Source organism: Vanellus vanellus, assembly GCF_965231255.1.
Source record: "Vanellus vanellus genome assembly, chromosome: 15".
In the NCBI taxonomy this organism is placed as follows: domain Eukaryota; kingdom Metazoa; phylum Chordata; class Aves; order Charadriiformes; family Charadriidae; genus Vanellus; species Vanellus vanellus.
Window position 1 is genome coordinate 14,514,595 of NC_138920.1, and position 24,688 is coordinate 14,539,282.

A 24,688-nucleotide genomic window follows, 5' to 3' on the forward strand; every position below is an offset into this window, starting at 1 on the left:
TTGGTGGCTGTGGAGTTGAGATGGGGAAGGATGATTGGAACTGCCGTGGCATGGCTTTTCTTGCCGGAGAGATTCCCGACTTGTTTGGACCATCTCCCTTGAGCCAGATACTGTGTGTGTACCCACTGATCAGGATCCGTGCGCTTCCCCTGCCCCTTGCTCGGGTGGCAGCACCACATCCCTTAAGGATTTATTGGGAAAGGCAACCCAAGAGCCCTGGGATTGAGAAAACGCATGGGAAGGACTTGCTGGAGGAGAGTTGCTCTTTGTGGGTGGTGAGAGGAGAGATTTTCCCAGTGCTGTGCACCGAGATGTGCTGGAAGCCCCGGCAAGGGGACCTGGGCTGGATGCTGCCCTGTGTCCTCGCAGCACTAAGCTCCTTTTGCCACCTGCTCTGCGTATCTGCAGCCTCCCTTTCCCCTGGCCCAGGGGAGTGACATTCCTTCAGTTTGGGATATTTTATTTTATTTTATTTTTTTGAGATGAAAGGGATCATCAGTCTTAGAGCCTTTTAATGTTTGTAGATGTCTTTGTGTTTTTTAAATGGATTATGGCACCTACGAATTTTAACTATATATAGAGCTCAATAAACAAGTTATATGGGTCCTGTCTTCAGCGGTATGTTGTGTATGCTGTGGTTCCCACTTTGTGTGGTGGAACATTCTTGCCAAGCTGAGAAGAGCTGGATTATTCAACCATTTCTTTTATCTCTTACTAAAACACAGGCAGCAGAGCCTTGTTGCTGTTGGTTCATTTTATTTTTTTTTTTTTGTTTTCCATTGCATCTTGTACAGAAGCAATTGCAGCTGAGTCGGGGCAGTTCTCTCTGCCTGGGCTGGTGTGCTGATGTTGATGTGCCTGTTCAAAACTCAGAAGGGAAACAGGAGGGGGCTTTGGCTGAAAGGACAGGCCCATAATGTATGTAGGTGTTTTAGGGGTCTCATGTCTGTTGTATGTGGCAGGCAGTTGTAAGCGCTGCCACAGGGTTAGTGGCAGCTGCTGAGTGTGAATCCACGATGATAACGATAACACAAGCGCTAACAGAAATCGAAACTTGCAGCGCTCTGCGTTCCTGGGCTCCGGCACACCTTTGCACCAACAAAATACAGCCCCAACCCTACTCTACCTCCTCGTTCCCTGCTCCGGCGTAGGTTTGGATCTCCGGGTGGGTGAGACCGTGGGGTGCTGTCTCTGCCGGACCCTTTGGGGCAGAGAGAGCCTCTCCTGCCCTGACCCTCCAGCCACGACTGCTCACCTGGAGCAGGACCTGTCCCTCGGAGCCGGGACCCGTCCCTGCAGCCGCAGGTGTGACTCCCCGACCCCGCTCTCCCTCCCCGGGGGCAGCAGCCGGTGCCCCGGGGGCGAGGGGGGGGGTGGCCGGGAGGCGATGCCGGGGGCGCGGGGCAGCACTCCCCCGCGGGGGCCGGGGCCGGGGCTGGGCCGGCGGCGGTGTGGCCGGGCCCGTCCCCTCCCACCGTGGAGCCAAGTTCAAACCGCGGGCCCCGGCGGAGCGGGACGCGGCGGAGGGGCCGGGCCGGGCCGGGCTCCCCGGGAGCCGCCGTAAGGTCCGCGCCCGCGGGGCTCCATGGTGAGTGCACCGGGACCGCGGTCCCTTTTCCCCTTCCCCGCCCGGGGGCTGCGGAGCTGGGGCGGGGGGGCAGCCCGCTCTGTCCCCCCCTTTCCCTCCTCTCTCCCCGGGAGGGCACCGGACCGGAGTCCCCCGCACCGCCGGGATGGGGTGGGACTCGCAGCAGCCGGGATGGAGCTGGGGACCCCTCGGGACGCGGCTGGTTCTCCTGGGACGGGGCTTGGACCGACCGGGAGGGGTGCCGGTCCGGCCGGGAAAAAGACTTGGACCGGTCGGGATGGGGCCGGTCCGGCCGGGAAAGGGACTCGGACTGGTCGGAACAGGGTTGGGGAAGGGTCAGGATGGGGCTTGGATCCGGCTGGGAGGGTCGCGGTGGGATATGGAGCTGGGAGCCAGTGGGGAAGGGGCTCTGGTCCAGCTGGGAGGGCTGGTCCAGAGAGACCAGGTTGCTGTGGGAGGGATGGGGCTTGGGACTGGCTGGTCCCGAGGAGGAGAATGGAGGGTCTGTTCCTGCCCAGGGCTGTGGCAGGTGCTGGGGCTCTGGGTGGTGGGGGTCTGGGTGGTGGCAGGGTCCCTTTGGGTCAGAGGGTGTCAGGGACAGGGGTCCATCTGGCTGGAAGGACCTGGGAAACCCCAGTGGGGCTCCCGGGCAGGCGGCCGGCATTGCCCCTTGCTGCCTGGGTGGCTGGCGCTAGCGCGAGTGCCACCAGGAGCTGCTCTATCAATAATGGTGATTTCCCTTATCTCCTCGTATTTGCTGGAGGATTAGAGCCGAGGAAGAGATTAGCTTCCCCTGCCAGGCAGAGCAGGCTGTGACCGTCCTGCACCCACGCTTCCCTGGCTGCTCCTTCCCTGCCAGCCCTCCCGCGGGAAGGGATGTCCCTAGTCCCCGAGCTGCCCTGCCTGCCTGTAGCCTGCTGCTGCGTGCGGGGATGGGAGCGAGGGGAGGAGGAATAACCCCAAATCAGCCGCTAAACTTATCTTCCTCCATCCTGAAGGGTGGGAAGTGATGGCCAGGACTGGGGTTTGCCGGCTTCGTCTGTTGCCCGCATCCCTCTCCTGTCACCGCTGCTTCCCTGCTCTCCGTGGGGGTGGTGGGAAGCACCTACTGCGCTCTCCAAGCTCCCGTCCTGGCTTCTCGCTCAGCTTTCTTAACCGCAGGCTGCGCTTCCTCCCGTGCTAAGGACTGGGAGTCCAGTGCCAGGCTCGGCTGCCTGGAAATGCTGTAAATGGTGTGCTTTCTCCTGGAATTTGGTCCCAGTTGTTTAATAAGCCACTTCAGGGAAGTCATTCCCAGCTAAATAGTAAAATCTCATGGCCTTGTCTTCCTGGCGGCGGAGGCTTAGACTTTGGACAGGGTGTCCTCATGGAAGCAGCGCTCTCTTTTGGTGTCCCTGAGGATTATACGCTCAGCTCTCTGCTGAATCACCTCTGGGGTGAGATCTCTGTGGGTTTGCGGAGAGCAAAGCCAGCAGCATGGGGAGACTCTTCCCTGCCCTTCCTGGCCCCTGGATGGGGCCCAGCACGGCTCTACTGGAATGCGTGTGGCGATTAAGGAAGCTGAAGAGGCCAGTGGGGTTTGTACTGGTTGCACATGGATTTGCTCATCTCCTCGCTCATGCTTCTGCTCCAAGGTGACGCCTGTGTCTGTGGGTTCCCACACTTGCGCTGTGTTGGGTTTTGCCTCGTGTTAAGCCCCCATTGCCCCTGCTGAGCTGCGGGAGCAGGAGGGTGGGAAAGGTTTCCTTGCCCTTTTGGAGCCAGGACCACCCCTTTATGGAGCGGGGAGCACGGAGCGGATGCCGGTTATCGAAACAAACCCTCCAGATTCTCACTGAAGAGCAGGATGGATGGTGTCTGCCCGGGCTTGGACTTCAGCTTCTTCCTTCTGGCTTCCCTGAGCAAAAAGCCAACCCCGAGAGGCAGATGTGGCTGCAATGGCAGTGAACTTGCGGAGATGCGAGCTGGGGCTCGGGGCAGGCAGATGCCGGCAGCAAGCGGAGCTGCCTGCCCCTTCCTCCTTGCGCGCTTTGGCCGCAGCGCAGGGGTTGCATATTTGGAAGGAGCTGAGCTGCTTTCTGCCTGCCCAGACCTGAATCCCAGAGAGGGCGGGAGGGGATGAGGGGGATTTTTTGGGGGGCTTTTCCTGCAAACGGGAGATGATAGAAATGCCCTGATGCCAGCCAGCATGGGGCTGCAGCACTGTGCCATCTCTCAGCGACGCGGAGATGTGGAAAGCTGTCGGGCTCCTTTCCTGGCAGATGCTGTGCGTGGATCGGGCTTCCCATCCTCGCCCCGCTGCTGTGGGACTGCTCAAATATCCCCAAACCCGGTCACCTGAGGTTGCGCTGGCTTCTCTTCAAAGCTTCGCGGACTCATCCCTCAGAGGGTCTGGCCACCCCCTCCCCGCGCTCTCCGCCAGCTCCGATGTCAGCGCTCGGGTTTCCCCGCTCTGCCGGGGCCGGCTGGGGGTTGCCGGGAAGGCTTGGAGCCGGGAGGGAAGCTCGGAGGCAGCCGGGACGCGCTGGCGAGAGCAGGCGCTTGTGCTGCTTCTATCTGGCTCTTGCGGGAGGGCATCCGACCCGGGGACAAGCAGGGGCTGCGCGGGAGCTGGAAAAACGCTGAATAACTGCGTGTGTGCTGCAGGGTCTGCGGCGGTGCGGAGAGCGTCCTTCCGAGGGTGCCCGAAGCTGGTCGTGGAGTGGAGTGGAGTGGAGGGGTTGCTGGAGGGGAACCAGGCGGCTCCCTGCCTCCGGCTCCTCTCCAAAGAGCAGGGCACGACCTTTTCTGCTCCCCTTGATTTTTGGTGGTTGAGGGCCTGGCCTTGAAATGCCACAAGCTGGGGAGCTGCTGGGGACCCTGGTGGGGCCGAGAGCTCGGGGACAGACACTATAGACCTATAAAGGTCCCCGGCACACCTCTGCGCCGAGTAGCCGGCTGCTGGCACTGGGGAGAGGTCAGTGGGCGCCGAGGGCAGCGCTGCCTGGGCTGGGCTGAAGCTGGAGCAGTTTCCGAAGGGTTCTGCTCCAAGAGGAGACGGCTCAGCTGGGAGAATGTCCTCTGGGAGAGGACACAGTGGAGCCCCCTCCTGCACATGCTGCGTCTTCAGGGACAGGTCTGGTGGGGGTTTGTGGTGAGGGGCTGAGGGCAGAGCCCGGAGCATCCCTTCATCCCCGGCTTCCCCCACCGCTGACACCGGGCCCTTCCCTGTGCAGATTCTCCCCCGGGCGCTCTCCTGCGCTGTTCTGCTCCTCCTGCTCCTCACCGTGCTGAGCAGAGGCAAGAGGTGCAGCATCGCCAAAATCCTCCGGCAGTACCGCGCCGTCATCTTCCATGAGATCCAGAATCTGGTGAGCAGGGGGGTGTCTGTCCGGGGGATGCTGCCGAGCTGGATGCGGCCCCACTGCGGGATGTGGGCAGGGAGGGATGAGCTTGGAAGCTTAATATGGGGCTGGCCGCTTTGCTGGCATTACTGGGGAGAGCACTGCCTTTAAACAGGTGGGTTCCTGCCCCACGTGGGAGACACCGACGCTTTGGGATGCTTGATCATCTTGCTTTATCTCTCCAGAAAAACCTGAGTGCATCGGCGGACAGGACTGGAAGGGTCGGGCCAGCTTGTCGCTCGGACAAGGTGAGCACCCAGGGATGCGAGGCAGGGGCGTGATGCGGGCTGAGCCCTTGGCGGAGCTGTGGAGCCCCCCTCCCCACCTGGGGCCGCATGCTTCTCTTCTCCAGGACCAGAAGATCCTGCTCTCCATCTACAACATCAGCATGTCCCTGCGGGAGGTGGCGGCCGGCACCCTGCGCGCCCCCGAGGAGCTGGCGGTGTGGAAGGTGGCCAGGAACACCGACTTCGTGCTCAGGGAGAACTGCAGGAAAATCAGAAAGGTGGGAGAACTGCCCCTTCCCAGTCACCCCAGTAGCTCCCAGTTCCCCAGCACAGGCTGCGGGCAGAGTCTGCGCTGTTGTGCGCTCTCCTGGCTGCCCATGGAGGAGTCTCCAGGCTCTGCCCGTGGCATCCTGGGTTGGTGAAGGTCTGTGCTGGGTTTGTGGCTGGGGGATGCTGACAGTACATCCCGGTGAGCTTTAAACTGGCTCGGGAGGGAAGTCTGAGTGTGGCAGCCTGGGACAAGCTGGTGGGTTTTTACCACCGGCTCCTAAGTGGGTTTCTCTGCCTGTGCTGTGATGCCACGGCTGATGGGAACACAGCCTTGTCCCGGTGGGATGCTCGCCCAGTGGGTGGTCGCACCCAGTCCTGCTCATCCGCCCGGGTGCTCGTAGGCAGGAACTGGGATTTCTCCCTAAAGGGCTGGTCTGGACTCCCCCGACATCCCCGGGGCTCTGTTGGGGATTCCCAGGAGGATCCCCTATGGCAGCCGCCAGCGACTCATTAACTAGCGGGGAAACCCCAGGGCAGCAAAGCGACAGCTCCCCAGCTCTGGCATGGTGCTGTCGTCCTACCCGCCATCGCCGGGGACATTGGGGGGGGGATAACCCCGCCTGGGGTTTGCTGGTGAGGGCTGGAGGTGCCTCTGGTCTGGAAAGATACCTGCAGACCCGACCTGGCCGTCTGCCCTGTCCTTGGACGTGCTGTGGGTTGTGTGCTGCCAGCTTGGGGGGGGGGGGGCGGCCAGTGCTGGGGACCCCTGGGGACCTGAAAGCATGTCCTTGCTGTGGCCGTGGGTGATTTGGCCACCCCAGCCTGCAGCTTTGCCCACGCAAACCCCATGTGGGTGGGGTGTGATGCCCCAGGCTCATCCTCAGTGCTGGGGCAGTGGTTTTTGCCCCCCCCCCCCCCCTCCATTAACGCCTGTGTGGTGGTGGTGGGGTATTTCTGTTCCCTCGCTGTGCCGACTGCCACAGAGCCCACCGCTCGCCCCGGCACAGTCCCGGCGCGGGGGACCCGGCCGCAGAAGGAAGCAGCTACGGGAGATTGGGAGGAAGGCGGAGAGGCTGGCGACCTGCTGGGAGAAGCTCTACGCCCTGCACGCACCCCGCCAAGTCCCCCGGGACTCGTAGGGACTCCCTCGCCACGCGCCCGAGGGACGTTGCTGCTCCGGCACTGTGGCTGCCGGCATCTGGTTTGGAAACCTGGTGGAAATTCAACCCTGAAGGCAGCGGAGTTGCTACCGGTGGGTGCCCGAGTTGAATTTGTCCTCCTGTTTCAAGCGGTAGCCGGGGACTGGTCCCTTGGCACGTGGCCGGGGGCTGGCAGGTTGGTGTGCTGCGGAATGGCTGCGCAGGAAGCTGGAACACCAGAAATGTGCGCGGAAAAGAAGGGGAAGAACTGAAAAAAGGAGCCAAAGTGTTGGATTTCTGTGATGCTCCTGGCCCTGCATCACCTGCTGCTTTCTTGGGGACAACGGTTGCTTTTCTGGGCAGAAAGAGGACACGCGGGGCCACAGCTCCATGGATTCTCCTGGAAGTGGGACAGTTGTGCATCCACAATGCTCTGAGCTTGGCTGGGCTGTGGAGAGGGATACACGTCCCTAGTGCACTGCTGGGACCTGTGGTGGCCAGGGATGCTGGGGTGCATTACTGGGCGCTGGGGGAAGCCTGGGGAGCGCCGGTGCCCGGCTGATAAAAAGCAAAACCCCAGGGAGCTGCAGGCGCTTGAGGCCAAGGCTCAGCCTCTGGATGGGCAGCACCGCAGAGGGACCCGGCTGCCCGGCACTGCGGGTGCCCTGTCACCCCCCGGTGAGCCGAGCCCGGAGGGACGTGGGGTTCGGTGAGCTGAGGAGCATCCTTCCTCATCACCGTGTTCCACCAGCGCCCTGGCCAGGGTCCCCGCTACCCCGTTTGGGTGGCAGTCTCTGGGAAGCCAGGAATAAAACCTCTCCTTCCCTGGAAGCCCTTTGGGTGCTTTATTTGGTGACCCAGGGGCTCTCGTGCTGTGGATGGGGCTGGCAGGGGGCAGGGTCTGGGCACGGGGCAGGGTCTGGGCATGGCACAGGGGCCGTACAAGCCTGGGAAGGAGTGGGCAGCGGCAGCGGGTACCATGACATCCCATCTCTGCCTGCCGTGCCTGCATCCCTGGCTCACGGGGCCCCATCCTGCGCGCTTATACTGCAGCATGGGTGGTGGAGGATGGGGCTCTGCTACAGGAGCTGCTTTTCACAGAATCACGGAATCCCAGATGGGTCAGGGTTGGAAGGGCCCTCTGGAGCTCCCCCAGTGCCACCCCCCGCCAGAGCAGGGGCACCTCCAGCAGTGGCACAGGACACCTCCAGGCGGGTTTGGAATGGCTCCAGAGGGGGAGACTCCCCCCCTCTCTGGGCAGCTGTGCCAGTGCTCTGCCGCCCGCACGGGAGAGAAGTCCCTCCTCAGGTGGAGATGGAACTGCCCATGGTCACGTTTGTGCCCGTTCCCTCTTGTCCTGTCACTGGGCACCACTGGAACAAGACTGTTCCCATCCCCCGGCACCCTCTCTTTAAGGATTTATAAGTATTGATAAGATCCGCCCCCCCCTCCCCTTTCTGGGGGTTCATTCCCCCTCCCCGAGGGCGGGCAGGGCTGGAGCAGCGGCCGGGGAGGGAGGGAGGGCTCCCCTTGTGCCCCTGCCTCAGTTTCCCCAGCCCCTCTCCAGCCGGGCGGACGCTGTCCCAGCGGGGCCAGCCCGGGCTGGGTGGCTGTGGGGACGTCTGTCGAGGACACGAGATGGCAGCAGTGGGCTGTGTGCGCTGAGCGGAGCCGGACGGCTGCCCAGGGCCGTGTTGTCGCCGTGGCCTGAGCCACACGGCCACCCGGACCACGGCCACGGCTCCCGCCTGGACCACAGCCGCACGCCAGCATCCTTGGCCCCATCCCCACCGGGGCCTCGGACCACCCTCTCCGGACCCGGTGGGGCTGCGGCTGCGGGGAGGTGATGGGTGCTACGGGCAAGTGGGACCCCCACCCATGCCCCTTGGGGGGGGTGGGAGTACCTTTCCCCGGGGGGTTCTCCGGGGGTTCAAGCTGGGGCGGGGGGGGTGCAGGGAGGGGAGGGGATGCTCGGGGGTCCTTGCCCACCCTCTGCCTCTGCGACCTGGGCTGGAAGAGGAGCCTGGAAGTGTGCTGCATTGCCAGGAGGGGAGAGGAGAGGAGCCCCCCCCCCCCCCCCAGCAGGCACACCGGGACCCCTGGGGTTTAGCAGGGTACCCCTTGGTTTGAAGGGGCACGACAGGGACCCCGACTTGGGGATGAGAGCAGCAGGGGGGGTGTGTGTGCAGGGCTGGGGATGCCGCTCTTGTGGGGTCCCACCAGGACCTACGGGCTGTGGGAGATGCCATCGGTGTGGCATGGGGCAGGCTGGCGCCGGCAGCGGGGCCCGTGCAGGGAGCCACAGTTTGGCACATCCCAACGCCGGAGGCCTCCCAGAGCTGTACCGCGCTGCTGCCGGTGCCACACTCCTCCCTGGCCGGTCCCTCCATGCCTGGGCTCCTTTCTCCCAGCTCCATCCTCCTCTTTGGGGTGCCTGGGGAGGAGGGACCAGACTCAAATTCTGCCCTCTTTTCCTCCTGCCCTTTCTGCTGCCTCCACGGGAGGGGTTTGCACTGGTTTAGATTCAAGTTTTCATTCTTATCCCCCCTCCCCATCCCAACCACCCTCCCAAATATAACAACACCCCCCAGCATCCCACCAGAATGCCAAAATAGCCTTATTGATGCTTGATAACCCACGGATGGGGCTGAGGGTCCCACCGGGGTGTTGTGGTTGTCCCAGCCGTGCCGTGCCACAGGAACCACCGCACGGTGCAGCCGGGACAACCACAACGCCCCGGCAGGACCCGGTGGCTTATGTACCGGCGAGAGCGGGATGGTGGCTTGGGACAGGGTGACTCACTGCCTTTTTCTGCGTCAGGGCTGGAGCAAAGTCCCCCCCCTCTTCTCTGCCGACCTGTCAGCACCTTCCCAGATAAAACAGAGCAATAACTGACCCGGTTCATTACCCTTCCCTCGCAGGCAGCCACAGGGGAGGGCGGCTGCTGCCGGTGCACCCCCCCGGCATCTCGCCCCGGCTGCCTCTGCAGGCAGGGAATAGGGAGGTTGTGCCCGGTGCTGCCCGTTCGGCATCTGAATGGCCGTGGAAAGCACGCGCTGGTGTTTTGGGGGGTTTACTGGCATTGGCACGCTTGCCACGAGCTTGCCGCGAGCTCACCGCGAGCTTGCCACGAGCACGGGCCGTGGGGAGGGGGGAAAGGGAGCCTGGTGCGGCGGCAAGAATGAGTGCATGGAAAGGAAGGAAAGAGTGAAGGAAGAGGCAAAAGGGAGGGAGGGGAAAAGCGAGGTCGAAGCGACGGTGGAATCACAGCAAAAACAGCCGGAAAAAGGAAACGGGCCCTGAAAAGTCAAATAAAAATAGCAGCGAGGCGAACCCAAGTGTGCAGCACATGGGAGTGAGCGCATTTCCTTCGAGGGCAGCACCACACGCTCCCGGCGGCTTTGGGGGGGGGGGAAGGGGGGGGGCTCTGATGTGGCTCCAGCAGCCGTTGCTGCTGTGGCCCCCCCCTTGCGCCGTGCCAGCCATTTGGTAACCGGTCGGTGCCCAGCCAGCCCCCACCTCGCCCATGGTCCGGGTGGGCTTGCGCAAGGCGAGGCGGGTGCGAAGACGCTTGGGGAGGACATAGCGCGTGTGCAAAGGCTGCACACGCGTGTGTTGGAGCACGAGGGGATGCGCGCGGGGTGGGGGACGCGCTCGCCGTGCCCTCGCCCCCGCACCGTGCCATGTGCCGCCGGCTGATGGCCCGGCCAGATGCATCCGAGGGTTGCGCAAACAGCGCAATCACGGCTTCCTCCCCTCGCCGCTTGTTTTTCAATCACGGCGGGGGCCCGCCGGGAGAAGGGGGGAAAAAGGGAGTCGGTGACGAGCGCTGCTGGGCTGCGGGGATGGGAATGGGGATGGGGACAAGGATGGGGACCGGTGCTCCTTACCAGGACCAGCATCCTGCATCCCAAACCAGCTGTGGGCTGAGCTCGGAGGCAGCAGCAGACCCCAGCGTGCCTGGGAACCATGCTGGGAGACCGTGCCGGGGGACCGTGCCAAGGTACCATGCCCAGGGACTGTGCCGGGGGACCGTGCCAAGGTACCATGCACAGGGACCGTGCCAGGGGACAGTGGCTTCTGCATTTCCGCAGAGCCGATGCTGGAGGCACGTTTCGCTCCTTTGCACCATCACTGTCCCACCAAAACGCAACTGCCCCTGGACTGGAACAGAGCTGTCACCATCCTGGGGTGCCAGCAGCCCCCCTGGCCAGTGGCTGGCGGGGGGTCTCACCCACACAAGCCCCTCTGCTTCAGTCCTCATCCCCCTCGCAAGCCGAACCGGGGGCCTGTCCCCTCCGGCCCCCGCGCTGGGGGCACTGGCACATGCGGGCTGTGTCTGACAAAAGCAGAGCAGCGTTTTGTTCTCTCCCATCTCCCTGCAGCATCGTAAAGCTGTTGAAAGCCCAGATTTACGGTGTGATAAACGCTAGGGGCTCTGCTGAATATTTTACTGCTCCATCCTTTGGAGAGCGGCTGGTTTGGAGGAGCGGGGAGAGCCGGGCGCGGGGCGGCACACCCAGCGGCATCGCTGCCCGGCTCCAGCTGGAGGACGGCGGGTCCCAGGGGATGGGGACGGCTGGGAGCGGGGCTGCACGGAGCCGTGCCGTGGCCCAGGTGGGTTCTGGCACCCCCCGGCCATGGCATGCCGGGTGCCCGACCCCTGCGGGCAGCGGGAAAGTGCTGACTCTCCCCTGTTTCTTTGGCCCGTTGCTGGTTTTGGAAGCATCTGCAGACCAGATTGTGCCACGGCGTGCCGGGGCGCCCGTGCCAGGACATGCCAGCCGAGAGGCGGGGTGCGCCCGGGCCCGGCTCCGGGTGCTCTCCCTCCCCGCGCCCCCACCACCCGCTCCCCCTCTGGGTGCCGCAGGCGGCTCGGCGGGAGGCTGCATCCTCGCCGGGACGGGCTGGGCGATGCTGGAAAGCAGCTCTGCCCCGCTCCGCTGCCGCCGGCGCTGCAGCAAGAGGTCTGCAGCCTCGGGGCTGCCCATGCAATGTGAACATGCATGTGTGCGTGAATGCGTGTATACATCCATGCACGTGTGCGCCTGCGTGGGGGTGCGCGTATGGGTGCGTGCATGCGATGATGCGTGGGTGCGTGCATGTATGCGTGTGTGCACGGATGCGTGCATGCGGTTTTGTGGGTGTGCATGGAGCTGCGTGCGTGTGCACAGGGCTGAGCATGGGAGTACGTGTGTGTGCATGCATGTGCATGCGTGTGTGCATGTGCCTCCCCTCCACGGCTGCATGCGGAGGGGGTGGCTGCAGCCACCAGCGCTGCTGGCCCTGTCCACCCTCCTCCCCACCACCGGAGCCGGAGCCGCACGTTGGAGCCGGCGCGGGGGGAGGGGGAAGCCAGCGGGACCGGGATGCCGGGCTCAGCGGGAGCGCAGCCCGGATGCTGCCGATCCGGGCCTCGATGGTATCGCAGCTCTCCGGGCGGGCGCCGGCTCCGGCGGCTCTCGACGCCCAGCGGGAGCCGGACAGCGGGTGCGCCATGGCTCCAACACCGGCACGGGGCAAGTCCATGCCAAGAAGCCGGGGGGCCACCGGGGCTCAACTGGGGACCAGGGGGGACCACTCTGCTCCCCGCCGCCGTGGCCCCCGGCCCCGCTGCTCGGCCCGCGGCATCCTGCGCCGGGGCCCATTGTTCGGCCGCGCCGGGCTGCGGGGCAGGATTCCTTTGTCAGAGCTCGGCGATATTTTATTCTAACAATTAACCAAACACGCCCGGGCTCCCGAGCCTGTTTGTGATTATTGGAGGGCGAATTCCCCAGCCTCGCTCCCTCTGGGTGCCGGCTCTGCCTGGGGCCAAGCCGGGCGGTGGGGATCCAGCCCCCCCTGCTCCCACCAGCTTGGGGTTGGGGACCCCAAACCGCTCTGAGAGCCCCCAGCTCCTGCGGCCGGCGCTGGGGGGTGGAGGGGGAGGTTTGGTTGCCTCGACCCCCTCGGGAGCCCGCGAGCATCGCCGACATTGTCTCTGCAGCAGCGGGATCCGTGGCGGCGCAGGGGCAGCGGTGACTCATGGAGGAGCCGGGGGGGGGGATGTGAATCACAACCCTCGCTCTCTGGGCAGGATGCGGCCCCGCGCTCGCAGCTTGCCACATGCCAACGATGGACCGCAGGCTTTGTCCTCTGTGGGGTGGAAGCGGCTCGCTGCCCAGGGTGGGATGGTACTGGGGCCGCTGCTCTTCCTCGGGGCCCCCCCAGCATCCCAGGATGCTGGCACAGGTTTCCCGGCCCCAGCTTCGGGGTGGGATGAGGGTGCTGTGCGGTGCGGGTCCCTCCTGCACCCCAGCTCTCTCTAAGCATCCTCACTGTGCTCGGGCTGCATCTTCATCGCTGCTCGCTGCGCCAGTGGTAAAAAAAGCCGGCACCTTCCTTTGCCATGGATCCCAGAGAGCAGATTGCACAGCACACGTTATCAAATCCCTATAAAATCCCTCGCTGGGGGCCAGCTCAGCTCATCTCACCTCGCTGGAAGAGGTTTTCCTCGCCGTGTTTCCACCCTGCAGGCGGCGGATGCTGCATCCCGAGCCGTGGCTGGAGCCGGCAGCGAGCCGGCAGCCCTGGCCCGGTGCTGCCTGTTACAGGCAGGGGAGCGCCGAGCGGGAGCTGGAGCGGAGGGTCGGGGTGGGCACCGCACGTGGTGATGCCAACAGCCAGGAGCGAAGCAGCCGGTGCCGGAGCCCTGTGGTGGGGATGTCCGTGTTAGCCAGAGGTTATCAACCATCCCGGGGGAGACCTCCTGAGCAGGTTGTTTCTCCGGTCACTGCTGGGGATGGAGGGATTCCCGGAGCAGCCGTGGTAGAGGAGGGGGTTTGCATCCTCGGGGTGGGTGGATGGAGGAGGCACCTGTGCCGCGGTGCTGCCCCATCCCTGCCAGCATCCTTGGTGGCTGGAGCCGGGCGTGGGGCAGGGAGAGGGTGTGGGCAGCGTCTCCTGCCCAAGTGATGGGGGCAGAAAGGGCCAACCCTGGTCCTCACAGTGACATGCCAGTGCCTAAACCCGCTCCTTCAGAGCCAGGGTTCCTTCCTCAGCGGTGCCACCCAGCCCCGGGCTCTCAGCCTGATCCCGGATCTTAAAATACAACGTGTCGTCAAAGCAGAGCCGCTCGGGTGGCCGGGCCAGGCAGGGCAGCCGGAGCGTGGCACCGGTGAGCAGCCCAGCGAGCAACGAGATGCCAAAGGCCACTGCCAGCCCCGCCACTTGGCACAGTGCCTGCCCGCCCGCCCCACGGTCCCCCCACTGTCCCCATGCCACCTCACTGGCATTGCCCCCGGCAGGGGACACTTGGGAGAAGTGGGACCCGGAGGCGTCCTCGGATGCCACCAGGATGGCCACGGCGCTGGCCACGGCACCAAGGATGCCAGGCAAGCCGTGGAGGTTGTGGATGCCACACTGGTCCTGGAGCGTGAGTTTCCTCGCCAGGAGCGGGGTGAGGAACCTGAAGCCAAGGACACACGCCACGGCCGAGAGGCTGCCTAGGGCAAGGGCGGCCACCGGTGGCACGGCCATGTCAGCCACTGCGCCAATGGCCACCCCGCCGGCCAGGCTGCCGTTCTGCAGGTGGCTGGGACTGAGCTTGCCGTCGCTCTCCAGCAGGCTGGAGGCCACCACAGTGGTCACAGCACTGGCACTCATGGCCAGGATGGTGTTCAGGATGGCACGGTGCTGGGCATCTCCCGGTTGGCAGAGGACGGCCACGAAGCTGGGCCAGAAAACCCAGAGGATGAGTGTCCCCACAAGGGACAGGAGGTCGGAGCGTGGTGTTGGGCTCTCTTTGGGGTGCACCGGCCGCTGCGCCACCCCGAACAGAGCCTTGGACACACCGAGGCCGAAATAGCAGGAGAAGACGTGGATTGTGATGGTGCCTCCCACATCCAGGACGCCCAGATGGGTGACGATGACCCACTCACTGGCAAGGTAGACGGGGACTTCGCAGGCAGCCACGACGAGGAGCTGGCAGGGGCTGGTCCTTCCCAGAACAGCTCCCACGGAGATGAGCACTGTCACAGCGGCGAACTCAGCGATGAGGAGGTTGTGGAGGTTCAGGTGGACCTGGCCGTGGTGGAAGTGATGGAGCAAGCCCTGCAGCACCAGCGCCCATTGCGTGGAGAAGTTGAGCAGGAGGAAGTTGTGGGTGAGGGCACTGAGCCCGTAGTGGGGCAGGAATGTCAGCAGGAGCCCCAGACCCACCACCAGCATCACCTGGATGTCCTGGAAGAAGGGAAAGATGCCGTAGAGCTGGCTGGCCACCAAGTTGACATCCTCTGCCTGCGCTGAGGGCTTGTCGTAGGTGACGAAGAGGGCGAAGAAGAGGAGCAGGGCACCCTGGAAGAGCCCCAGGGAGAGGGGCAGGAGGCAGCGGGGACGGGCAGAGGGTGGCACGGCCATTCTGGGGTGGACAGAAGGGGATGGTGACCGGTGGGGTGGCTGGGCGCGGGGCAGCAGGCCAGAAGCACCCGCCGGGTGAGCTCCGCTCACTCCTACTTTGGGGTTTTATGGCCACGGTTAATTTTTAACTGAAGATATAAGTTTATATGCCAGAAGAGGCTTTTCCCCCCTCCCTTCTTTAAACACAACGCCCATAAATTACCCACGTCCTCTTGTTTGGCTGCCATAAAAAGTGGACATGAGGGGGGTTATGATTTTGAAGGGAAACAAGCAAAACCTGCCATGGGGCAGAGCGGGGAGAAGGACGATCTGCAAGGAGCCGACCAGGGACGAGGGCACCACAACACGGACCCCCATTTAACCCGTCCCGATCCTGGGAGCAGGGACTACGCCGCTGAAGCCCCAGGAGTGATGATGGGAGCTCAGACCTCCCCCCTCCCCGAGATCCTGGTCTGGCTCTTCTGCATCCCACCCGGGGACGTCTCCGGCACTGCCGTCACCCCATGCTGCGGCATGATGCACGTTTTGCACGGCAACTGCCCGGGTTTTGCGAAGTGCCATAAAGCTCCGATAATCGGGGCCGAAAAGATCATTTTCTCACAGGTTTGCATTGGCTTGAATGGCTGGAAATTCATTAACAATTAGCGCGCGAGAAAAACAAAGCCCAGAGCAGCCAAGCAGCTACCCCGAAGTTTCTGGGTTGCTGCTTAGTGTGACATTTTGCCAGTGAATGTCTGGAAAAAAAAAAATAAAAAAAAAATAATATGAGAACCACAAGAACAAAAGGCAGAAGGGTTGGTAAATATTTGTTCCAGAGAGAAGATATTTTTGTGCTGTCCCTGATCTCAACACCCCTGCCGCGGGCGCTGGCTCCGCGCCGCTCTTCGTCATTGTTACTGGAGGATGAGGCAGGCGAGGGCGCAAAATGGGAAACAATTGTTGAATAATCTGCGCGAGGCTCCTCTGCCAAACCCTCCCCGGCCATTTTTCAACCCAAAGATGCTGGAAATTGGGGCAACGTATAGGAGGAGGAGGTGCTTTGAAGGCAGCGCCTTTGGGGGTTGAGGAGGGGTTGTGTTGCGCCCAAGCTGTGGCCAACGGCGGTGGAGGGGTGGTGAGAGCTTGCGGGGGTTTGCGGGATGGGACCTGCGATGCTTTGTCTGCCTGTAACTTGTCCCCACCGCACGGCCAGTGCTGCTAACGGCGGCGGGTGCTCCCACGGGTATCCCTTGCCCAAGGAAACATGGGGCTGAGGTCCCCACAGTGCTGTATGGCGTGCTCTGGTGTGCCCGGGGTGGCCGGGGATGGGATGGGATGGGATGGGATGGGATGGGATGGGATGGGACGAGCGGGCAGGATGCTCCCATTGCTCCTGCCTGCGCCCGCACTGGGATGCAGCCCGACCCACCGCCCGCGGCTGCTGCCGGCTCCCACCTCCACCAGCAGAAGCGACAAGGGATGAGGGGACGCAGATGAAGCCTCCCCCAGCCCTTGCTGGTACAAAAAAAGGCAAAGAAAGGAGATTTCAGCCCCCCGACCCCTCACCAGTAACCCTTCGCACGCCATGCCAGCCCGCCAAAGGGGTTTTCAAGGGGACTCCCTGGCGCAGTAAAAGCTCTTTGGTTGATGGCAGGTGAGAGAAACCCCCGGGGTGATGCTCGTGAAACGGAGGAGCCGGGCTGCTATTAAAGAGCCGGGGGAAGCGTTTTGGCCTCGGCTGAGCAAGGGAGCTGCCTGCGAGCGAGGGCAGGGCTCCCCCCGGCGTGCCGGCCACCGGTGCGCTCGCTGCTGCACGCTCGGGGCTGCGCGCTCGCTCCCCTCCTGCTGCCCTGCAGCGGCTCAGCCCTCCCATTCCCGCTTCGGTTTGGGGCTTTTTTAAGGTGAGATTAAATGAAACGCTAAAAGAAAAAGGTTTTGAACATATCTTTTAAAAAGCAGAGTGCTTCGAAGATTTCAAGGTTATGACACAGTGCCTCCTGCGAGGAGGAGGAGGAAGATGCTGGAGGAGATGTGTCCTCCTGGAGCATCCCAGTGCTGCCACATCTGCTGGAGAGAACAAGAATCATGGTGGGAGGTTTGGGATGTAAAAGCACTCCTGGAATGCGGCTGTCACCTCTGGCAAGGGGCAGAGGCGTGGGGATGCCGGGAGGTTGGGGTGCTCTTGCCAGACTCGGCTTGCGGGGTCAATAGACGCTGTGTGGGGGCAAGAACCCCACAGGGCGCACCGGGGTCAGGCTGCCGGGCTCAGGGACGGCTCCTTATCTCGGTTGGCGGGCGATAGCGAGTTGCAGGCTCAGCGGGATGTCCTTGGCCACGTGTTCTTTTTCCACCTGGAAATCTTTCCCTGGCAGCACTCGGGGATTTGGGATGCTTATGTGGGCTCCCAGAGGGCCAGAAGCCAATTCAGGGTCTCCCCTGCATCCTGCAGCCCCTGGCATCCCTCCTGGTGGCATCCCTCCCGGCGGCATCCCCGGCTCTGCCGCATCCAACGCTGTCCTGAGCCATGCCAGCACGTGAGCGCAAGTGGAGACCAGGGTCAACCACCCCCGCGCTCCTTTGCACAGCCGTTGGCTACCACCATCCCCTTCCCTTGGGAAAAGGGCCATCCCATTTAGCCTCCTCGCTCCCCAAACCAGACGAGGTGCAAAAAGCAGTGATGCCCAAGCGCTCCCCGGGCCAAACACCCCGCTGCAGAGAGGGGGGGAAACCCCGCTGGAGCACAGATTAAAAAATAACCTTTACAGCACCCATAAAAGAAGGTCGAAGTTTCAAGAGGTCGCCGGGAAGGTGAAAGTCCCCCCCCCCCCAGCCCCGGAGCACCCCCGAGGGCGGCGAATGATTAACCCTGGGATGCAGGGTGTGCCGGCGGGATGCCACGGTCCTCGCGGAGAGGACCCGGCACCCGGGGGAAGGTCCGGACCCTCCAGTAACATTTTCCAGGCATGGAGAGTTTTCTTTCGGCACCGAAGGAGCGGGGATGGAGGAAGCATCTGGCGAGGGCCGGGACGGCGGGGAGGGGACCATTGAATTCCACCCCCCACGTCCCCCTTTCACTGTGTGGGCAGTTGTTTTATGGCAGGAGGACTGGGGAACCATTTTAGCATGATCCACGCTGAGACTGCTAGAGGAGTTCCCCGCTGAGGGCTGGATACAAAGAAAAGCTGAATTAACCGAGGGTCATATAAGGCAACAGGATCTGACAGATCCGAGCCAATATATGCTGGCAACAGCCAGTCCATGGCACTGTGAGAAAACACTCCTGCAAATTTAACAAATCCCTATGGTCTAGAAAGTCATGTACAAGAAATTACTAATGAAGGGATCTAGTCATATCTGGATTTCCAGACGTTGGTCATGCTCCCACCGCATTTTGCAGGCCATATAAGTACATGGATCTGAATCCCGGGCGCTGGAGACCGGGAGGATTGTTCCGATCATCTTGTCTGACCTCCTGCGTCAGACGAGGGCTCCCGGCGAGGAGGGGATGCTCAGCCCAGCCGGGTGGCGGCAGCCGGATCCTGCGGCTGCGCCGGACTGGGGTTGGCCGGAGAAGGTTTGGGAACGCCGTGGTGGCACTGGGGTGGTTGGGTGCCCCCACCCCGTGGCGATGCGCTGGCACCCGGGGACGGGTGATGGGGAGCCGCTGCCGGGCAGGAGGGAGCGGGAGCTCCGGCATCATCCCTGCCGGGCAGCGAGCGGCCGCCCGGCCGAGGCGCTGCGCGGTGGGGAGGGACAGCCGATGGCTGTCCCGGCCCTCGGCATCGCTCTTCTCCTCCAGCCGCTCTCCTGAGCCTGGAGCACCCCGAAATTCCCCGTTCCCTAAAGATCCTTGCCGGCAAGGCGGGCTGCCCGCGGAGCGACGCCCGGTTCCCTCTCCGGCCCCTCTGTAGGTCCTTCATAAACACCCGCCTGGCGTCTAAGCGAGCCGGGAGCGAGCACCGCGAGCGCTTTAAAAGCTCCCGTCCAGCTCTGACCCCAGGAGTCCCGGTGGCGGCTGTCAGACGGTGGGCGGGGGGCCAGCCCCCTTCCCCAGCCCCTCGCAACCGGGTCCTACCGGGGGGGGGGACGGGGACGGGGACGACACACAAAGCCGAACAGACGTCACACTGGCATCACGCGGTCCGAGTGGCCTTCTCCATCTTGTTAGCACATTGTGTAACACAACATGTGGAGGCGCTGGGACCGCACACGCATGCACTCCCCGACAGCCCAACCGGGGGGAAAAGAAGGAGGGGGCGAAAAAAAAAAAAGAAAAAAAAAAAAAAGGAAGCAATTTAAGCTTTGAATCTTTCTCTTTAAAATGTTCTCATGGCTTCATTAGAATTTGCAGCCACAGAGGCTTTGAAGAGCATGGTATAAGGAGTGAAACATCTGGAAAAATTAGGATTAATGAAAACATAATTCCCAAGACTAAAGGAAAGATTAATCCTGCGTTACCACTTGTGTGTTCCACAGCTTTTCCCCAGCTCGTAACACTGAACTTATTAAATCGCCCTGAGCTGAGTTTTCCTTTTTCTCTCTTCCCTCCCCTATTGAGCCCAATGGAAGCGACTGATGCCAAATGTAACGATAACCAACTGTGCCGAGCAGCGCGGCCGCGAGCGCGCCGCCCGCCCCGCGCCCAGGTGGGCACCCACGGCCGGCCGGACCCATGGGTGGGGGTCCTTGGGTGGGGGTCCCACGGGGTGGGGGTCCTGAGGGTGCTGGGATGGGGGGGGGGGGTCTGCAACGGGGAGATGGGTGCTGTACCCCGGTGGGGCTGCACCTGCTCCCACGTGCGGTCCTGAACAGGATGGGGCCTCATCGGCTCGTGAGATGCCGGTGATGCCAGTGAATTAAAGGATAAATAAGGAATAAACCGCCCTGCTCTGGTTTCAAGTGCTCGGCTGGGTTGAGACCAAAGGGGCACCGAGGTGCTGGCATCTCTGGGTGGCATTTCTGCAAGCACGAGGCTTGTGCTGGTGCTGTGCCATGCCATGCCATGCTTTGATGTGCCGCGCTGTGCATGCCACGCCGTGCTGTGCCGTGCCGCGTGCTGTGCCCATGCTGCCACCACTCTCTGCTCCAGAAGTGGCCGCGTTTCATTGCCACAGGGTCGGGCTTTGTGCAGGGCACTGGGATGTGCCAGCCCCGTGCCGGATCGCTCTGCTGCCTTTGGGCTGTGGTGCCGGAGAGTACCGGGGGCTCGCACCGGCTGTGCCAACCCCTGCTTGAGCCTCCCGGGCAGGGCTGGCCCCGGGGTCTCGGGCTGCTCTGGGGCAGAGCTCGGCCCGCCGGGGAAGATGCTATTGGGTGACAGACCCTTTGGCCATGTCAAATCCCGCAGCAAATTCTTATTTATTTGGGGGAGCGATGCCACCAGAAAGTAGCATGCAAGTGCTAGCATTAGGTTTGGGGGGGGGGGTTCACATCAAATATTTGTCCCCACAGCTTCGTCACCGTGGATGTAAATTGCAAAAATGGATGGAGCCGGGGCCGGAGCGTGTCTCTCCCCGGATCAACCGGCAGCGCAGCCCTCTATAGCGTGGCGTTTCTCGACAAGAATGAAAGAAAGCAGATTTCCCTTCATTACGTCTTCATCCGTCCCATGCTGGGTGCGGGGAGGCCGGGCAGCGCCAGCCCTGTGCCGAAGCCGGCTCTGCCGAGCAGCCCACCGCGGCTCTCCCGGCAGCCGGAGCCGGCAAACAGCTGCTCCCACCGGCTGCCGGCCCCGTGCCGCTGCAGCCCCCGCGGGGACCGGGATGCTCCAGAGAGCCAGAGGAGCCGCACGGGATGGGGAACGGGGAGCAGCACCCCCCTCCCTCTGCAAGTCCCTGCTGGGGTTTGGGTGGGCTCTTGCCTGTTGGGTGCTTCCAAGGACCTCAGGGTGGGGGGACCAGATGGGGTCTGCACCCTCCTCCTCGCCTGCTGCCCCCGCTGTGGCCAGGGCTGGGGCCAAAGGGGTTGTTTGCTCCATGCACAGGGGGAAAAGGGCTCATTTCCACCATGCACAGGGAAAAAGAGCTCATTTCCACCATGCATGGGGGAAAAGGGCTCGTTTGCCCCATGCACAGGGAAAAAGAACTCATTTCCACCATTCACAGGGGGAAAAGGGCTCGTTTGCCCCACAGACAGGGAGAATAGGGATCATTTACCCCACGGACTGGGGCAAGAGGGCTCATTTACTCCATGCACAAGGCAAAGGAGGGGGCAGCATGCCCCGGCCACCCCCCCACAAGAAGAGGAGGCTCCCAGGGGACCCAACGGGACCCCGCTCCCTCCTTCCCACGCTGCCGCCCCGCTCGGCGCTCCCGCTTGTTTTCCAGAGAGGAAACCGGCAACCTTGCTATTATTTTTTTCTTTTCTTTTTTTGTTTGTTTTTTGGCCTTCTCCCCCCCCCTCCGGTACATGTGTGGTGCGTCGGGGCCCAGCTGGGGGGCAGCGGTGCCGGGTGCCGGCGGGGCGACGCGGGAGCTGCCCGTCGGCCGTAGCTGGGGGGGGGGGAGGACAATGCCGGCGATGGCCCACGGCGTTCGCGGCCGTATTGTGTGAGCGAGGAGGAGATGGATGAAGGTCACATCCTGCCACTCTTCCGATGCCCGGCACCAGGAAAAAGCTGCGCTTTGTAAATATAAAAATAAACAACAAACTCTTCCCCCCATTTACCACCTTTCCCCCGCCCCGAAGAAAACAACAACAGCCCCGGAGGTATCACAGCCACCTGCTCGGGGAAGTGATTTTTCATATAGGCAGGAAACGGGGGGTCTAATTAAATCTGGGGTCAAGAACATAAAGCTAGAACGAAGTTTATTTAGGAGCCCTCGAGCGGGGCCGGAGGGAGGTGCTCAGCGGGACTGCGGGTGCACGTGGCGGCATGGGACGGAGTTTCGGTGGTGCCGGGGGGCGGGGGGGGGCGGATCTGGGTGGTTTGGCCCCAGGGTGGGTTGCAGGGCATCGCTTTCCTCCCACTATCGGGTCACCCCCCGTCCCCTCCTCCTGGTGCAGCTGGGGACGGTGGCGGCAGCTCAGTTGTGGCCGGGGCAGGGGGTGCGCTGGGGGAGTCCCCACCGTCCCCGTTCCCCGCGGGTGGAGAAAGGAACCCGGGGAGCGTCACGCTCAGACCTACAAGAGTGTCCCCAGCCTTCAGCGAGATCATATGAGGTTCCTGTTTCACAAGACAGAGGATGGCATTTCCATTGTGCTCACCCGGGGATGTGTTGCAACGGGGCAGCCGCTTCCATCCTTTGTCCTCCTCCCCGCAGAGGAGGAGTCTCAGCCTCTGCCAGGGTGACCCGTCACACCCTGCCTCCCCCCGCCCCCCCAGCCACCAAATTTTGCTCCACTGGTCACAGCAGCCTTCCCCTGCGGGTCCCGGCCACGGGCATCGCCCGCACCGCCAGCGCTCTCCGGCTCCATAGGTGCCTCCTCGTTGCCATCGCACTGGGTGCCCTCCACCGGGGGGTGCCCCTCCAGGTGTGGGGACACTCCATGAAGGCGATGCCCCATCTCGAGCCACCCCCAGTGCTGACCCCAGGCTTCCCCCCACCCCGGCTGCCTCCGCTGCCCGCTGCAGGGCTCCTGCCTAATTTTCACAACCAATTAACAAACGAGGGGCCGACCCCACCAAAGACCAAGTGTGGATCTCCGGGCGCTGGCGGCAGTCCCGGCTCCCCTGGGATGATGCCACCATTCCCAGCCCCGTTCTCCTGCCCGCAGCAGGCAGCTGCCCGCTTTTAGGAAGCGCTGTAGAAACCTTTGCCTTTGGGTCAGGCTCTCCCAGCCCGGACCCGCTTTCTATTCCCCAGCCAGGCCCAACACCATGAATATAAAGTAAGGCAGCATTGTTACGAAAAATAATTAAAACCCAACAAAACGCCGAGCAGCAGCTGGAAGGGCTGAATTGGAGCAAGCCGGGCTGGCCGTAACCCTTTGCAGGCTGGCAGCGTGGTGCGCAGGGCTGTGGGGTGGGCAGGGAAGGCAGAGCGGGCAGGGGACCAGCATCCTGCATCCCAGCACTGCCACCAGTGCCTGCGGGAGCGGCAAGGGGAGGTGATGGGCTTGAGGTGTCCCAGCACAGACTGCAGGCAGGATGGGGAACGGTTCCCCACGGGCATGGGGGCACTCATGCCCTGGGGGCTTATAAACCAATGGGATTTTTGCCCAGGCTTTAGGGATGCTGGGAGGTGCCCCGGTCCCCAAGTCTGTGATGAAGGATGGGATGTGCAACCTGGGGACCACCCAGCCCAGGGGATGCCCGTCCCCATCCCCACCCCACAGCAAGGCATCAGGTCCCTTTTGCCACCACCAAAGGCATGCAGGTGCCACCCACCACACCCGGTGGGCGTCCCCTCCCTGTCACCAGCATCCCACCACCAAGCAGGGTACCAGGGGCGGCACCACGGGGGGACGAGGACGCGTCCCCGGCCGTGGGCCTCGCTCCAGCTGGGCGCTGTTTTGTAAGGACTCCTGGGCCTCTGCGGCGCAGAGATAAGCCCAAGAATTTGCCGTCGGTTCCAAATATCCCGTCCGCTTCCTCCCGCCGTCCTCGCCGCCGCTCCAGCCCGCTTGTCTCATTTCCGCAGCAGCGTGCTGGGGAGAGCTTCCTGTTTTCCCCCCGGCCCCGGGGCGGCGGCGGGGGGCTGCGGGGAGGAAGGGCAGGACAATGGGCGCAGGCAGGGACGGGCAGCTGCCCACCTCCCAAGTTGGGGGTCTGCGCTGTGGTGAGGGGGAGAGATTCCTTGGGAGGGGGCAGGCGGGTGGCAGCGGGGCTGGCAGGTGGCAGCGGTGGGGATGTGGGTCTTGGGCTGAGCTGAGATTGCGGATGGGGTTTCTCTCCTTTCCTTTTATTACTACTTTTTTTTTCCTTTAAGGGTTTTGTTGTAAATCAACCCAAGCTCCCTCCAGAGCATCCTCTATGCACCGTGAGGGGAGGGTGACACCGGCTGGAGGAGCGCCCCCTCGCCTCCACCTGGGCATCACCCTGGCATGAGAAGGGGATGGAGCTGGGTACCACTGCTCAGCCCAGCCGCGGTGGGGCAGAGCCAGGGGGTGGAGGGACCCTGCCCTCCCAGGAGAGATGAACAATTTTTAGGGTCCCTCCGTTAAAACCACCCACCACAACCCCCCCTCCCCACAGCCGCGGCGTGGGAGAGCAGCATCCCCCCAGGACTGCCGCCTCCCAGGGGCTGTGCTGTAGGGTGGGGGGTCGGGATGCTGCTCCCCATCCCAACCTAGAGCCGCGGGAAAAGAGGGATCCCTTTTTGGGCTTTCCTGGCTCTGAGCCCAGCATCCTCCCGCCACAGGTGGGACCGGCCGGTGGGCAGCCCCGCATCCCCTTGGTTTTGGGGAGGGGAGAAGGCTCTCGCCCCCCAGCTCCCAGGCCGAGTGTGAGTGTTTACTCGCTGCCTTTCTCACCGCTCGCAGCGTGGCAGGAGTTATTCAAAGGCAGGCGGAAGCGAGCGCAGCAACTGAAACAACAATGAAAAGGAAACGGAGCTTGAAAAATTCTCCGTTCATAAATCAACTGAACTGCAGGTGATCCCCGGGCAGGAGCGAGCTGAGGAAAAGACACAGCTCGGCACCGCTGGCAGCCGGGCGGCCCCCGGCTCCCCCAGGCAGGGATAGGGGGGACGGATGGGGTGCCCGTGGGTGGCTGTGGGATGATGCTGGGGTTGGTATCCATGTCTCCAGGGCTGCACGTCGGGG

General features: G+C 63.1%; 2 protein-coding genes across 2 annotated transcripts; one reads left to right on the top strand and one right to left on the bottom strand.

Annotated features, from left to right (window-relative positions):
• Positions 1 to 1,387: 1,387 nt before the first annotated feature.
• On the top strand, positions 1,388 to 6,660 carry LOC309677991 (uncharacterized protein C20orf204; the record flags this gene model as incomplete). The annotated part of the gene is made up of 6 exons (XM_082490902.1): positions 1,388 to 1,560; positions 4,235 to 4,289; positions 4,804 to 4,938; positions 5,157 to 5,219; positions 5,324 to 5,476; positions 6,452 to 6,660. 6 exons carry the CDS (start codon positions 1,388 to 1,390, stop codon positions 6,605 to 6,607), a joined length of 735 nt encoding a protein of 244 aa, XP_082347028.1. The 3' UTR covers positions 6,608 to 6,660.
• Positions 6,661 to 13,609: 6,949 nt separating this feature from the next.
• LOC309677992 (ammonium transporter Rh type B-like) lies at positions 13,610 to 15,004 on the bottom strand (the record flags this gene model as incomplete). The annotated part of the gene is made up of 1 exon (XM_082490903.1): positions 13,610 to 15,004. The coding sequence occupies one exon, from the start codon at positions 15,002 to 15,004 to the stop codon at positions 13,610 to 13,612; it is 1,395 nt and encodes a 464-aa protein (XP_082347029.1).
• Positions 15,005 to 24,688: the final 9,684 nt, after the last annotated feature.